Source organism: Somniosus microcephalus, chromosome 10, assembly GCF_052327205.1.
Source record: "Somniosus microcephalus isolate GS21.2 chromosome 10, FLI_Smic_1.0, whole genome shotgun sequence".
NCBI lineage: Eukaryota > Metazoa > Chordata > Chondrichthyes > Squaliformes > Somniosidae > Somniosus > Somniosus microcephalus.
The window spans coordinates 104370426-104385012 of NC_140996.1; the positions used below are offsets into that span (position 1 = coordinate 104370426).

General features: G+C 40.3%; 1 protein-coding gene across 1 annotated transcript in view; it reads right to left on the bottom strand.

Annotated features, from left to right (window-relative positions):
* LOC147111592 (protein diaphanous homolog 3-like) overlaps positions 1-14587 on the bottom strand; it is a 1088834-nt gene that overhangs the window by 927431 nt on the left and 146816 nt on the right. Inside the window, exon 4 of the mRNA XM_085998659.1 lies at positions 10065-10169. Coding sequence (XP_085854785.1) covers positions 10065-10169 — 105 coding nt within the window. The remainder of the gene's footprint in view (positions 1-10064; positions 10170-14587) is intronic.

The following is a 14587-nucleotide window of genomic DNA, read 5'->3' on the forward strand; positions in this document are numbered from 1 at the left end:
TAATCCCGCCTCCTTCCCGACAGCTTTATGAAAATCGACCCCATAGTGTCCACAGTCAGATTGTGCCTAGCCTCTCATCTTCCAGAGATGTGACAATATGATCACACCTGATGTTTTGAGACAGTTTAGTACAGACCATTGTTTCCCAGTAGATCGCAGCCTGGGAGTTCTTTTGCCGGGCCAACAATCAGGTGCTTGTTGGGATATTGCCATTGTCCCAGAATTCTCTCCAGTGTGCCAAAACATGAAATGGGGACACTGATACTATTAGCCCACTCGCAAAAAAGCTTGCAAATTTCAAGTGCGTCTTCGGAAGATTCTGCAGGTCCTCATGAATTGGTACGTTTTAGGTTGGCCATCTGGAGGTCTTCATGAATTGGTAAGTTTAGATGGTCATGGTTCAATTGTACTCACAAGCTGTATATCTCTCTCCTTCCAGATTTTAGATGTTGCTGTATGCGCCACAGTGGGCAGCCATTGAATGGTTGTTGATTTTACTGTTCACTACGATTCTCATCGTGGCATTAAGCTGTGCATCCAAGGATTTGGTATGTGAACTGCCCGCTCAGACTAGTGAGAAATATTCAGCAGCCGAGTCTACCAGTGTTAGAGTCACTCTTCGAAATGTGCGCAAATTGGCACTCCACATTTTGCCCACAATTTTGTTTTTAAACAAGGCTAATACTTGCTTTTACCATTTCGTAAGTCTTTTCCAATGAGTTTTAAAAGTCAAGCTTTTGTTCCTGGTTAGACCCAAATATTTTGAATTGGGTTCATTTCAGACCTGTTGGCTGCAAAAGGCGACATTAAGTTAAACAACAAAGCTGCTTGAGAACCAGTGAAAAACTATTACCACAGTTTTGGAGGCGATAGAGTAGAGTTGCCAATATTCAAAGTATTCCATCATTAACTTCAGGTCGATAGAGACAGTCTTGACTATGGTGGTGAGGTCTCTACATTGTGTCACAAGGGCAATGTCATCACCACAATTGCATCAGGGAAGTCACTAATGTAGATGTTGAATAGTGGAGGAGCCAGCACAGATCCTCGAGGTAGACTATCAATGAGGCTGTTGTGCTCTATTGATCTGCTCATTCAAAAGGGACACATCATCTACAGTTGCTAAACATTGTGGCCATGACGTCATGAACAATAGCCCATATCTCTATGCCGTGGGGTAGGCAGCAGATAAATCTAACGCTACTGTTCTAGTTGTGAGATTGTGCTGAAAATGTGACACGTAATGGCTAGAACCCGGTTGCAGCAACTTTGACTCCGTCTGAAACTGACCTGCTCCTTTTGTCACAATAGCCTTAACGATATGGTTCAGGTGCGCCAGTAAAATCCTCTCCATTAACTTGCGCGGTGTGGAGAGCAGTGATATTGGGCAATAGCTGGTGGTATCATTTGGTGGTTTCCCATGTTTGAGAAGGGCTATGACCATCACATCAAGCCAGCTTTTCGGAATCTTCCCCGTCAAATGCAAGAGATCATACTTGTCCCTTTGGCGCAAAATTCATGAGGAATTTGGGGTAAATGCTTTTTCTGCTTATGCCTTGAGGACCTTATTTCTTCTATAGTATATGGGGATGAAATTGGTAAAGAGGCAGACCTTGATCAGAGATTTAGAAAGCTCTTCCTGGGCCTTCTGTCTAGTCAGCTTTGTAACAATATTTCTCAAATTTATTTTGGAATGATCCATCAATATACATAGTAAGAAGGCTCACAATTCTCCATTATAGCAAATCAGCAGGATTAAAAATCAAATGACAATAATATTTTTTAGATTGCAAATAAACAACTTCACCTCTAGGTAATGTAAGTGAAAGGAGAGAAAATAGTGCAGAAAATAATTCCATCCCTCCCAAATTTGAGACGATTCACCTCCAGGACAGGATTTTGTTGCCCCAAGCCAATGTGAATTTTCAACAGACTAGAACAATGCATCACATTCTTGTTGGTAGTACAGGAAACTTTGAGCTATCCGGAAGTTGAATGTCCGGCAACTTTGATCTAACGGCAGAAATCAGCAGCCGTTTTGGTTAGGTGTTTTTTTTTCTCCTAGCATTCTTTTCACAGGCAGGCTCTGGAAAGCGTCTTTGTCGCTTAGCAACAGCTTCAGAGACGCTTCCAAGCTACTGGGCCGAGTGTTTACAAGCTGTTGCTGAGCAACAGTGTTTGTGGTCAGACACGGCAGGCTCTAGAAAGCGTCTCTGTATCTTAGCAACAGCTTCAGAGACGCTTCCAAGCCACGGGCCGAGTGTTTACAAGCTGTTGCTGAGCAACAGTGTTTGTGGTCAGATACTGCGATGAAAAGCTCCTATCTGATAACATTGACGCTGGTCTATCCGGAGCTTTTTAAAAAACGGCAGTAGCTCAGTCCCTTGGGTGCCGGATAGCACAAAGTTTCCTGTATATTCTTCTTCCTTGCAACAACTTGCTGCTACTTCTTTCTTTCTTGAGGGCTATGGCTATGGCAAGATGTGCTTGCTTCTCAAAGAAAGTTAATGTAGCATTCACATCAGGAATGCACTCATTTGTCACAGAAACTGAAAGCAATGGTTTGTTGTGAAAATCTTCTATGCTACCAAAAGTCAAATTCAATTTTCAATGTTCAACTTCTAATTACCACATGTTGGAAGTATGCTTGTAAATTATATAATCGTCTGTGTTTTAATTATGTTAATTAAATTTAAGGCAAATTTACTCGGATATTAAATTTGGTTTATTTTTTGTTACCTAAACACATTAAGTTTCAATATTAAATATGAAAACAAAAAAAATCATCTATTTTGTGTGTGCACATAATAGTACAAATTAATGCAGTAAGATAAGTTAATGATGGAAACACTAAATCTAAAATTAAACTGTGTAATTGTTTTTCCTCAGTATTATTCAGGTATTGTATGTCTTATAACTTACTTTCTAGAGCCAGTCTAAGTTACAAAAAAGCTATACATTCACCCAATAATTATTAGAACACATGCACTCTGACTGGCCATACAAACTAGAATGCCCCAGGTTCAATTTCCACTTTATACTGAGCTCACAACATTAACTGTAGTGGTGTTTGGGCACCATAATAGGTGTTTACACCCTTGAGCAAGGAAGAGGGCAATCAGCCAAGTTTCACAATTCTATCAATTTGATGTTTACAATGTGTGCCTCTTCACGTCTTTTCCTTTGTGGATTTCTGTTTCACAGGTGTCAGTAATTACCATGTATACATTTTATAACCATTAATTAAACAGTTTAAAGCTAGGAATAATTAGAAGCTTTCTCTTGGCTTTCAAAATATAATTCATTTTTGAATTCATATTATGAGGAGAAACTAAATGTTTGTGTGTGCGTCACGCTCTTAGGTATCACAGATGTTAAAAATTTGAATGTTTACATTTTTTTAACTATCAACATAACAAAAATGATAAACCAGTGACAGGTTTCCTGCTTGCTTTCAAAATTCAACTAATTTCTTTCTGAAAAGAAAAACTCCAATTAGGATGAAGAAAGATCTACACACATTTTTTTTTTTTTTTTTTAACTACCTGGATAAAACTATGAAATCTGTCTAACTTTTCTTCAAATAACTTTGAAAAACAACCAAATAGATTTTATTACAGGCCAAGGAGGTAAGAATTCTATTATTTGACTATCTTAAATGCTACTGATGAATCTTGGGAAATTGTCCACATTGCACATGCTCAGACTACAGGACCTTCTTTCAGAACCAGAGTTACTGCTGTGGACAAATATATGAAGTCACAGCCCAGGCTCTAAGGGGGAAGCTATAGCCTTTAAGCAAAAACTTTAAATGAAGGTATCAAAAGTTATAAAAGAACTTCAACTGATAAATTTGTTATTGTGACTTAAGTAATGTTTGGATTTTTTTAATTCAAAACCTTACTTTGAATACTAGAAATTTCACTTTGAGGGGGGAAAAAAGACTACATTTTGAAAAACCATTAAGCAATTTGATTCACCATAAGTGATGAAGTTTAATAAGGCCTTTAAAAAAAGCAAACTAAGCACTGGGGTTTATTTCAAGAGAGATAGAATTAAAAAGCAGATAAGTTGTGCAAAACTTGTATAGAACCTCAGTTAGACCACAGAGTACTGTGAACATTTTTGGTCTCCATATTATAAAAAGGATATTGAGGCACTGGAATAGGAGCAAAATAGATTTACTTGGATGACACCAGACCCGAAAGGCTACACCAATGAGAAAGATTTAACAGGCTGGGACTCTTTAATTTAAGATTATGAAGGGTTTGATAGGGTAGACGTAGAGAAGATATTTCCACTTGTGGGGAAGACCAGAACTAGGGGCCATAAATACAAGACAGTCACTAATAAATCAAATAGGAAATTCAGGAGAAACTTCTCTACCCAGAGTGGTTAGAATGTGGAACGCACAATCACAAGGAGTAGTTGAGGTGACTAGCATTGATGCATTTTAGGGGAAGCTAGATAAACACAAGGGAGAAAGGAATAAAAGGATATGCTGTTGGGGTTAGACGAAGACAGGTGGGAGGAGGCTCATATGGAGCATGAACAACAGCATGGACATGTTGAGCCAAATCGCCTGTTTCTGTGCTGTAACTAATATGTACTGTAATGTAATGCTATGTACTCAATCATGTTTCATATTCTGGTTTCACAGTAAACAAAAATGCCAAAAATCAGGCCATTTTAAATATTTATGCTGGCTCAACAAATTAAACAGAAACATATGCATCATTTAGTGTGTTTGGGATTTCTCTTCTGTACTGCTTCACATTTAGTGTGCTTCTTGGTTACAGATCCAAAAAAAAATTCCAGAGTGCACAGATAAGATTTCAAATGTAGCCAACATGTTAAATTACCTACTCAGCTGAATAAATGTTGATTATTTCCAAAGGTGGCCAGTAGTCACAAAAAAAATATTAATTCAGATATAACACCGGTGTTAAATTTTACCCTCAAGATATTTTGCTGTGATGCATTAAACTAAATAACGACTATATCTGACATTACAGGATGGTCATTGGGCTACATATAACACTTGAGAGGCAAGAAATTGAAATACTATAATGAGGAAGTGAGGCTTCAGTTTTACAGAGCCTTGGAAGGACCCCATTTGGAAAACTCCATTCAGTTTTCGGCACCAAACCTCAGTAAACAGATAGTGACCTGGAAGAGGCGGGTGCAACGCAAATTCACCAGAATTGAACAGGCTTAAAAGGGTTAAATTTTAAGGATAGGTTGCATAAAATAGTCTTATATTCCCTTGATTTTAGACAGTTGAGGAGTAATCAAGGTCTTGAATATGTTACTCCCTCCCTTGTCTTAAATAATGGTGTAACATTTGCAGTTTTCCAATCCAAAAGGCATTATTTTCAAATCTAGAGCGGTTTGGAAAATTTAGACGAACGCATCTCCAATTTCCCCACCTGGTTCTTTTAATAACCAAGGGTGGAAACCATCATGTCCAAGAAATTCATCTCTTAAGTCTCATTATTTTCTCCATTATTTTTTTTAAAAACTTATATTAGATCCATTAAGTTCCTCCACTTGACTTATTTTTAGGTTCCCTTATACCACTGGCATGCTGTCCTCTTCCTCCACTGTGAAAACAGATATAAAAGTATTAATTTAACAAGTCTGCCATTTCCTTATAATCCATTATAGTATTACCTGAATGTCTTTAATGGGCCCACGTCCCCACTCATAAAAACTTGTACTGTTAGCTATGATGTACTGTTAGCTATGATGGTCTATAGTGTTACTTTGCTACTCGTCCTAACTTACATTAATTTACAACAAAGAAACAGGCCATTCGGCCCAACTGGTCCACACCAGTGTTTATGCTCCACACAAGCCTCCTCCCACCCTACTTCATCAAACCCTATCAGCATATCAGTCTATTCCTTTCTCCCTCACGTACTTATCTATCTTCCCCTTAAAGGTATCTATGCTGGACAGTTCTAAACAAAGTCTCCGAACTGCCTCTTCCTGAATGCTTTGAAATAAATCACATTTGGTAAACAGCAGCAGTCCTGTTTGGTGCCATAAATCAGCAAACTGAGACAGTCTGACAACTCTTTGTATTTTCCTAGTTCAGTTGCTATCTTACCTCTTCTGATCCTTCTATCCAAAGTAAGTAATCTGACTGAACTGAAAAAGTGAGGTATGAAACTTACCAAGCCAATCAGAGCTAGCACTGCATTTTGATTCAATCACACCTACCATTCTGGTGTTTCTTGTAAAAATTGCCATTCCAGTGCAGTACTGAACAATGCGGAATTCTCTGAAGTGTCATCCTTTGCATGATGTGTTAAACTGTGGTGGTTCTCCCTGTTCCAGTAGTTCAGGTTAACATTGAAGATCACATCGCACAACACTAAGAACAGCAAGAGATTTTGTGGTGATCTGGCCAACATTCCTGCCTCAACCAACATCACAAAACATATTAACTGGTTAGTCAACTCATTGTTGTTTGTGGAATCTTGCTGTGAGAAAAATGGGTGCCACATTTGGCTACAAAACTGTTATTGTCCGTGAAACACCATTAAATCCTTATCGGAGAGATGTGATAAAACACTACTTAAAACCAACTCTGCTTTTCCTCCATCTCCTCTACCTTTCCTTGTGTCTTGATCATCTCTTTATGGGCCCTTCAGACTGAAGACAGGACAGGCACATGGGATTGGGGTGACTTTTCATATGGAGAACAAACACCAACACTGGGTCAAACAGCCTGTTTCCATGTTGTAGTTTCTGTACATAATCCAAATCGTGTAGCATAATGGAGTTGCAGTTTCAGTGCCCAGCTACGCAAAGTTCCCAATCTTAACCACACAACTATTAGTGTATCACCAGAGTTGCCAACAGTCATGTCACTTTTCTCAGGTGGCCAACAAAGGAAATGCTTTCGCAGCAGTTAAGGAGTAGTTGTTTGCCCACTTATATTACCCCTTCAATAAATGTTCCATAAAAAAAGCTGCAAAAATGCTAACAGGTCCTCTATTCTCAATTTCAACACCAGCTATTCCACTATGTGAATCGCCAAAATTTTATTCAGCACCTTCTGATGAGTATTGAACAAGGAACAAGTACAGTGTGAAGAGAAAAATCAATAATTTATGCCACCTTCCCAACAGACCTCAAGATAAAGGCAATAGGTAAAGTATCTCAAAACATAAAAGGCTGCCTTAGCACATCCACCTCCTAAAATTTTCATAATATTTTATTTTCAGATTCTAATCCAACTGGATCAGTTTTTCTACTGTTCATTCTGACAATCTTCGGCCTCAGGCCAATAGTGGAAAAAAAAATCAGAAAACTAAAAATCTGATTTATTGTTGCAGAAGTCATAACTAATAAAACAAATGCTGCTATCCACAAAGTGCTGTTTTCATGATCTACAATAAAACAAACATCTACTCGGCTAAATTTGATTCTAGCTCTGAAGAAATTTACCAAAATACAACCATAAAGTAAAAATGCATGCTCTTCACTTGTAACGCACTTGCTTATAAAATATAACCTTTAGAATATCAATTTAATGCAGTTAAGGTAGCAAACTGACTATAGTGCAATACAAAATGTTCTTTTGTACAAAATGCGGAATAGAATGTGAGCAGCCGAGTTTATATCAGTGGGAGATTAGCGAGGAGAGTGTAGAGTCTTGAAGTCACAAAAATGTGATTAAACTTTAAACTTAGAAGAGGGAAGGTGCATAGGCAGTTTAGATGTTACTATTTAATGCAAAAGATGAGAACATGTGGAGTTGGACTGCCCAGGGACGGAAATGGTGTGGGAAAACTCAGAGGAGAATTTGATAGCTATTTGAGGGAATGGACAACTGAAAATTATCAGGCCAAATGGATTGCAGAATCTTTCTTGATCCACTACTTTCCTATGTAACTCTAAGCAGGTTTTTAAAAAATCCTCCTCCTTGTGTTTTGTACTGAATGTTGTTTCAACTACACAATGAAAACTTATGTGCTCCCCTTTTAACATCTCCAATAGCTCTGCAGAAACTTGCCATTTACTGCCTCTGCTCATTCTGGGGGTAAAAGTGCCTCTCCCTCCCCGTTTCCCTCTCTCCTACCCAGGCAGAGAGGACCTGCGGCGAGGAGGAGAGTGTGAGTGTGAGCATGAGTGTGAGCGTGCTAGGCCGATGTAGCAGAGCCTGGTCTCCAATCGCCTTGGATCCCCTTGCCATTGGACCAAGACCTTGCTCTGTCAAGCCCGTGTGGTAGCTGGTGTGCAACGGCCACCCCACGTTAAAAGAATTCACGCACAGGCATCTTCCACCCTTTAAAATAAAGTTCGGGACCTGGAACGTCAGGACCCTCATGGACAAGCCCAGCAGAGACAGAGACTGTAGGTCCCGCATTGGACTCATCAGTCACCTGAGAACTCATTTTTAGTGCGGAAGCAAGTCATCCTCGGTCCCAAGGGACTGCTTAAGAAGAAGAGTGTAATCCAGTAGATATTAATTATCTGCCACAACATTCACCTTGTGTGAAATATCAGAACTGCATCTTTTCTTTGTTATTTGCATTTCAATTTCTTGGTAAATAAAACTGCTTAATGTTTCTTATTTGCTATATTGCATTAGACCTAACTTCATTGTCATGCTTATTGAGGTCTCAAGTGCAAGCCCAAAATGTGGGAATTCTGAATTTTCTTCCAAATTACCCGTTATCCTTCTGTGGAGTCTTCTCTATAATGGTGGTACCTGATGTCTGCTGCTTCAAAACAATCTTCCAGTTCTGAAATTACTATTTTTTTTTTTTTCTGTACAGGGCTTAGACTTTGACCTTTGAGCGAAAAAAAACGAGCGAGGGAGGGAAAGAGGGCGGGCGGGAGGGAAAGAGAGCGCGCGGGTGCGCGAGCGGGCCAGAGCGTGACGAGAGCGAGCAAGAGCCCGAGAGCGAGAGAAAGGAAGATGAAAAACAGCAAAAAAAAGAGAAAATCTGGCAGACATGGGAGAGAAATGCATGCAAATAAAATTAGAAACTGGGAAAGAAGCAAAGGCACAGTTACAGATGTCAAGAGATTCTTTCGTTCTTCAGTAAGGTCCTAGGGAATTGTATAAATAATTATCCATTTTGTGTAACTCCCAATTATTAAAATCTGGACCCTCTTTTTATTTATGTTCACGGTAAACTGCAGTTTCCAAAGGCAAATCCACATTCCTTCTGAACCAAAATATTTTAAGTATGCAAAGGACAAGAGTAGCATGCGTCAGGACTAACAATAAATATACCTTTGCGCCACTGAGTTATCCAACAGAGGTCAGGTGAAATATCCAGTATAGATTCCTAATCACTTAGATAGGATGAAAAATAATGTGCTGTCAGAGAATATAGTTTAGATTGAAAGTAGATAGTCAGATTTATTGCAGGGAATAAAATGTACACCAAAGTAGAAGTAAGGCAGCAAGATCAACAGTAACACTGCTTAATTCATACATTTTTCTCAACCAAAATATCAGAATTCTTATGTTACACAAAGCTATTATGCATGATCGCCACTGGTCATTGGTCCCTCGTATCATAACAAATATTAGAATGACCAAACTTCACTAATTTTTCTGAGGTTACTTAAAATGCCTTTTCAAAAATTCATTACTTAACTCAAACAGAACACATCTGAAATTCAGGGGAGACAGTTAATATTTCCTTCCCATACATTTGTTATAAAATTACAAGAGATATGTAGTACAGGAATGTGAGCAACAGAATAGCAGGAAATATAATAGAGTACAATATATATATTTTAAAAAATTATATATATATAGTTCTGAAATGTTTGCCCATGAGCAGTAGCATGAGAGATCAATTAGATTACTTCCAAAAGAAGAAGCGGACTTGACTTCACTTAAAGAAAGCAAAAGTTGCATTAAGTGAATCATAACAAGATTACTCAGCTGGCTGACATCTGGAAAGACCCATAATGTGTACAGAAGGTCTTAATCATTCAACTATGTTCATTTAAAAAAAAATAATTGAACGTATTGATTTTCATGCCATGCAGCTAAAAACATCTTTCAAAAAGCTTCATGTTTCACTTACGGTATTGGAAGCTGCACCAATGTACTGCACAACCATTTCCCTTTTAGTACTCAAGTCCTTCTCGCGAAGAGGAGCCTTTCGCTCTTCATTTAAGTTCATATCTTCCTGTGAAGAGAATAATTAGGTCAAGTTAACTTGCTGAAACGCTGTATATTGCTCTATAAAAGTTATTAGTTATGACAATCATGCAAACCCTATCCTAAACCCTATATTGATTTGTGTCGCCAGATATCTGTAGAATCAGTTTTTAAACCAATTTCCACTAATAAATTCCCAAATTCTTCAGGGGTGCTGAAACGCTTAACTTCTAAATTTGAGCGACAAAACACCGTGAAATTTTCCACTACATTCTTACCAAAAATCAGATTTGGAGGTGTGAAGAGCCAAAGAGCTCGCATTTGTATGGTGCTTTTCTGATTCTCAGAATGTTCCAAGTGCATCACAGCCAATTAAGTACATTTTTTATTTAATGGAAGTGTATTCACTATTGTTATGTGGACAAATACAGCAGCCAATTTGTTCCACAAACAGCAAGAACCAAATAATCTGTTTTAATGGTGTTGGCTGAAAGATAAATATAAGCCAGGACAGAAGCAGAACTCCCCAGCTCTTTTTTCAATAGTGCAATGGGATAGAGTCATAGAGTAATACAGCACGGATAGAGGCCCTTCGGCCCATCATGTCCGCGCCGGCCATCAAGCCCTGTCTAATCTAATCCCATATTCCAGCATTTGGCCCGTAGCCTTGTATGCAATGGCATTTCAAGTGCACATCCAAATGCTTCTTAAATGTTGTGAGGGTTTCTGCCTCCACAACCCTTTCAGGCAGTGAGTTCCAGACTCCAACCACCCTCTGGGTGAAAAAGTTCTTTCTCAAATCCCCTCTAAACCTCCCGCCCTTTACCTTGAATCTATGCCCCCTAGTTATTGACCCCTCTACTAAGGGAAAAAGCTCCTCAGCATCCATCCTATCTATGCCCCTCATAATTTTGTACACCTCAATCATGTCCCCCCTCAGCCTCCTCTGCTCCAAGGAAAACAAACCCAATCTGCCCAGTCTTTCTTCATAGCTGAAGCGCTCCAGCCCTGGTAACATCCTGGTGAACCTCCTCTGCACCCTCTCTAACGCGATCACATCCTTCCTGTAGTGTGGCGACCAGAACTGCACACAGTATTCCAGCTGTGGCCTAACCAGTGTTTTATACAGCTCCATCATAACCTCCTTGCTCTTATATTCAATGCCTCGGCTAATGAAGGCAAGTATCCCATATGCCTTTTTTTACCACCTTATCCACCTGTTCCGCCGCCTTCAGGGATCTGTGTACTTGCACACCCAGATCCCTCTGACCCTCCGTCTTGCCTAGGGTCTTTCCATTCATTGTGTATTCCTTTGCCTTGTTAGTCCCCCCAAAGTGCATCACCTCGCACTTTTCCGGGTTAAATTCCATTTGCCACTGTTCCGCCCATCTGACCAACCCATCTATATCGTCCTGCAGACTGAGGCTACCCTCCTCGCCATTTACCACCCTACCAATTTTTGTATCATCCGCGAACTTACTGATCATACCCTTTACATTCATATCCAAGTCATTAATGTAGACCACAAACAGCAAGGGACCCAGCACCGATCCCTGTGGTACCCCACTGGCCACAGGCTTCCAGTCACAAAAACAACCTTCGACCATCACCCTCTGCCTTCTGCCACTAAGCCAGTTTTGTATCCAATGTGCCAAGGCACCCTGGATTCCATGGGCTCTTACCTTCTTGACCAGTCTCCTGTGCGGGACTTTATCGAAGGCCTTACTGAAATCCATGTATACCACATCCACTGCTTTACCCTCATCCACACACCTAGTCACCCCCTCAAAAAATTCTATCAAATTAGTCAGACATGATCTTCCCTTGACAAAGCCATGTTGACTATCCCTGATTAATCCTTGCCTCTCCAAGTGGAGACAAATTTTGTCCCTCAGAATCTTTTCCAATAATTTTCCTACCACTGATGTTAGGCTCGCTGGCCTGTAGTTCCCCGGTTTTTCCCTACTTCCCTTCTTGAATAATGGTACTACATTAGCGGTCCTCCAGTCCTCTGGCACATCCCCTGTGGCCAGAGAGGTCCTGAATATATGTGTTAGAGCCCCCGCAATCTCTTCCTTTGCCTCACACAGCAGCCTGGGATACATTTCATCCGGGCCTGGGGATTTATCCATTTTTAGGCCAGCTAAAACCGCCAATACCTCCTCCCTCTCGATGTTAATATGTTCGAGCATATCACAGTCCCCCCGCCCTATTTCTATGTCTACATCGTCCTTCTCCATAGTGAAAACAGATGCAAAAAATTCATTTAGAACCCCTCCTACATCTTCCGGCTCCACACACAGATTGCCACTTTTGTCCCTAATGGGCCCTATTTTTTCCCTAGTTATCCTCTTACCCTTAATATACTTATAATAAAACATCTTAGGATTTTCCTTTATTTTGCTCGCCAGTGTTATTTCATGGCCCCTCCTTGATCTCCTAATTTCTTTTTTAAGTATCCCCCTGCACTTTTTGTACTCCTCTAGGGCTTCCTCCGTCTTTAGCCTTTTGTATCTGCCAAAAGCCCTCCTTTTTTTCCTAATCCATTCTCGTATATCCCCTGACATCCAAGGTTCCCTGTGGTTTTTGGAACCACCCTTGACCTTTACGGGAACATGTTGCCATTGTATGATCTCAATCTCCCTTCTGAAAGCCTCCCATTGCTCCGATGCGGATTTTCCTACAAGTAGCTGATCCCAGTCCATTTTGGCCAGATCCTGCTTTATCCTATTAAAATCGGCCTTCCCCCAATTTAGAACCTTTATTTCCGGCCCATCCCTGTCCTTTTCCATGACCACCTTAAATCTTACCATATTATGGTCACTATCACCACATATTGATATTTTATATCAACCCAAGCAGACCGGTCTGTAGTTTAAAATCTGATGTAAAAGACGGCACTGGGAACAATGCAGCAGTCTCTCAATACGGCACTGAAGTGTCAGCCTAGATAAAGTGCTCAAGTCTCTAGAGTGGGACTTACCGCCTCAACATTCTGACTCAGGCAAGAATGCTACCACAGAGTCAAAGCTAACAAATCAAATCTGTTGGCCCGGATTTTCCGGGGCCTGTGACCGTGTACGCGGCCGTAAGTGCCCCGCAAGCTCTAGGTTTTTGTGTGTGATGCACATGCGCGAAAACCCGGAACTTGTGATGTCAAGTTTCAGCTCGTCAGATCCACCGCATCCTCGGGAAATGGATATTCGCTGGCGGAGAGATGAGCTATTTGCCCAACTACTGCTCAGCGAATGCCCGTGAATCTCTTACGCCTGGTAAAAGCAGGCATAAGGCCTTCTTTTACCAGCGTAAGAGCTTAAATAAATACTTTAAAAAAAAATTATTTAAACATAAAAAACCTTTAAAATTAGTTTAGGTTATTTTCAGTCCCTTTAAAACATTTAAATTTATTTTTCAAAAATAATTTTTGTTTTAAATGTTTCACTTAATTGTAATTTAATTAATTTTGAACATGTAATGATTTACTTTTATTTAACTGTTGTGTAATTGTGATTTTTTAAGGATTCCTATTCATGCTTATGGGGATTCCGTACGTAAATAGAATCCCCATAAGCATAATGGGGATCCCCCTTTTTGATTGGTTGGCATAGCCCATGTGGTCCCAGGGGCGCTTGCAAACCGTGTGCGCCCCTGGGATACGCGAGCCTTTACTCATGCGTTGAGTAGAGGCCCAGGAGCGCAAGTGTTCAAACCTCCAGAACCATCGGGTAGGTTCGGACTTCTCTTGCTGTTCGGAGGCATTTGCCCGGGGGAAGACTCCGACCGGAAATTCAGGCCTGTTATATCATCAACCACGTTGTGTGCTGTACGGAGGCCACTGCTTCAATGCATGTGCATCTCTGGACCATGATTTTCAGCATGAGACGAAAGCTGTGCAATTTTTAAGAAAGGGGACCTGTACCAAAGTTAGGCACTATTGTGAGGACTATATTCTTAATACTACAGCAGATGCAAGTCTTTCATTCCTAGTTAGGTATGGAGCAAAAAAAAAGTGCACTGACATAGTTACCATACTGATTGTCCCCAGAAAACAGAACAACACAGGTTGACGCACCAAGGCATTGCTTGCTTGAAGTAAGATTGTAACTATTCACTTGTGTATAATCTCTCAACAACTTTAATTATCCCATCAGAGTCACAGAAGCAAGTTGTACAGACTCTATACTTGGAATTTAGAACAGCAACACCAGAATATCATAATTCAAGCGGTCAACCATAGCAGGGTGGTATCCCAGAAACCGGTCTTCAAGTAATACACCCCATTTCAGGACAAAGCCAAGCAAGGAGCGTCTTGCTTGCAGAAACCCCTGGTAGGACAAACAATTAGCTCTGTCTGTCTACCCGCATGAGTCCTAGCTATACCTACCTTTTCGTGGGATATGTGGAACACTCTTTGTTCCAGTCCTACTCAGGTCCTCTCCCTCATCT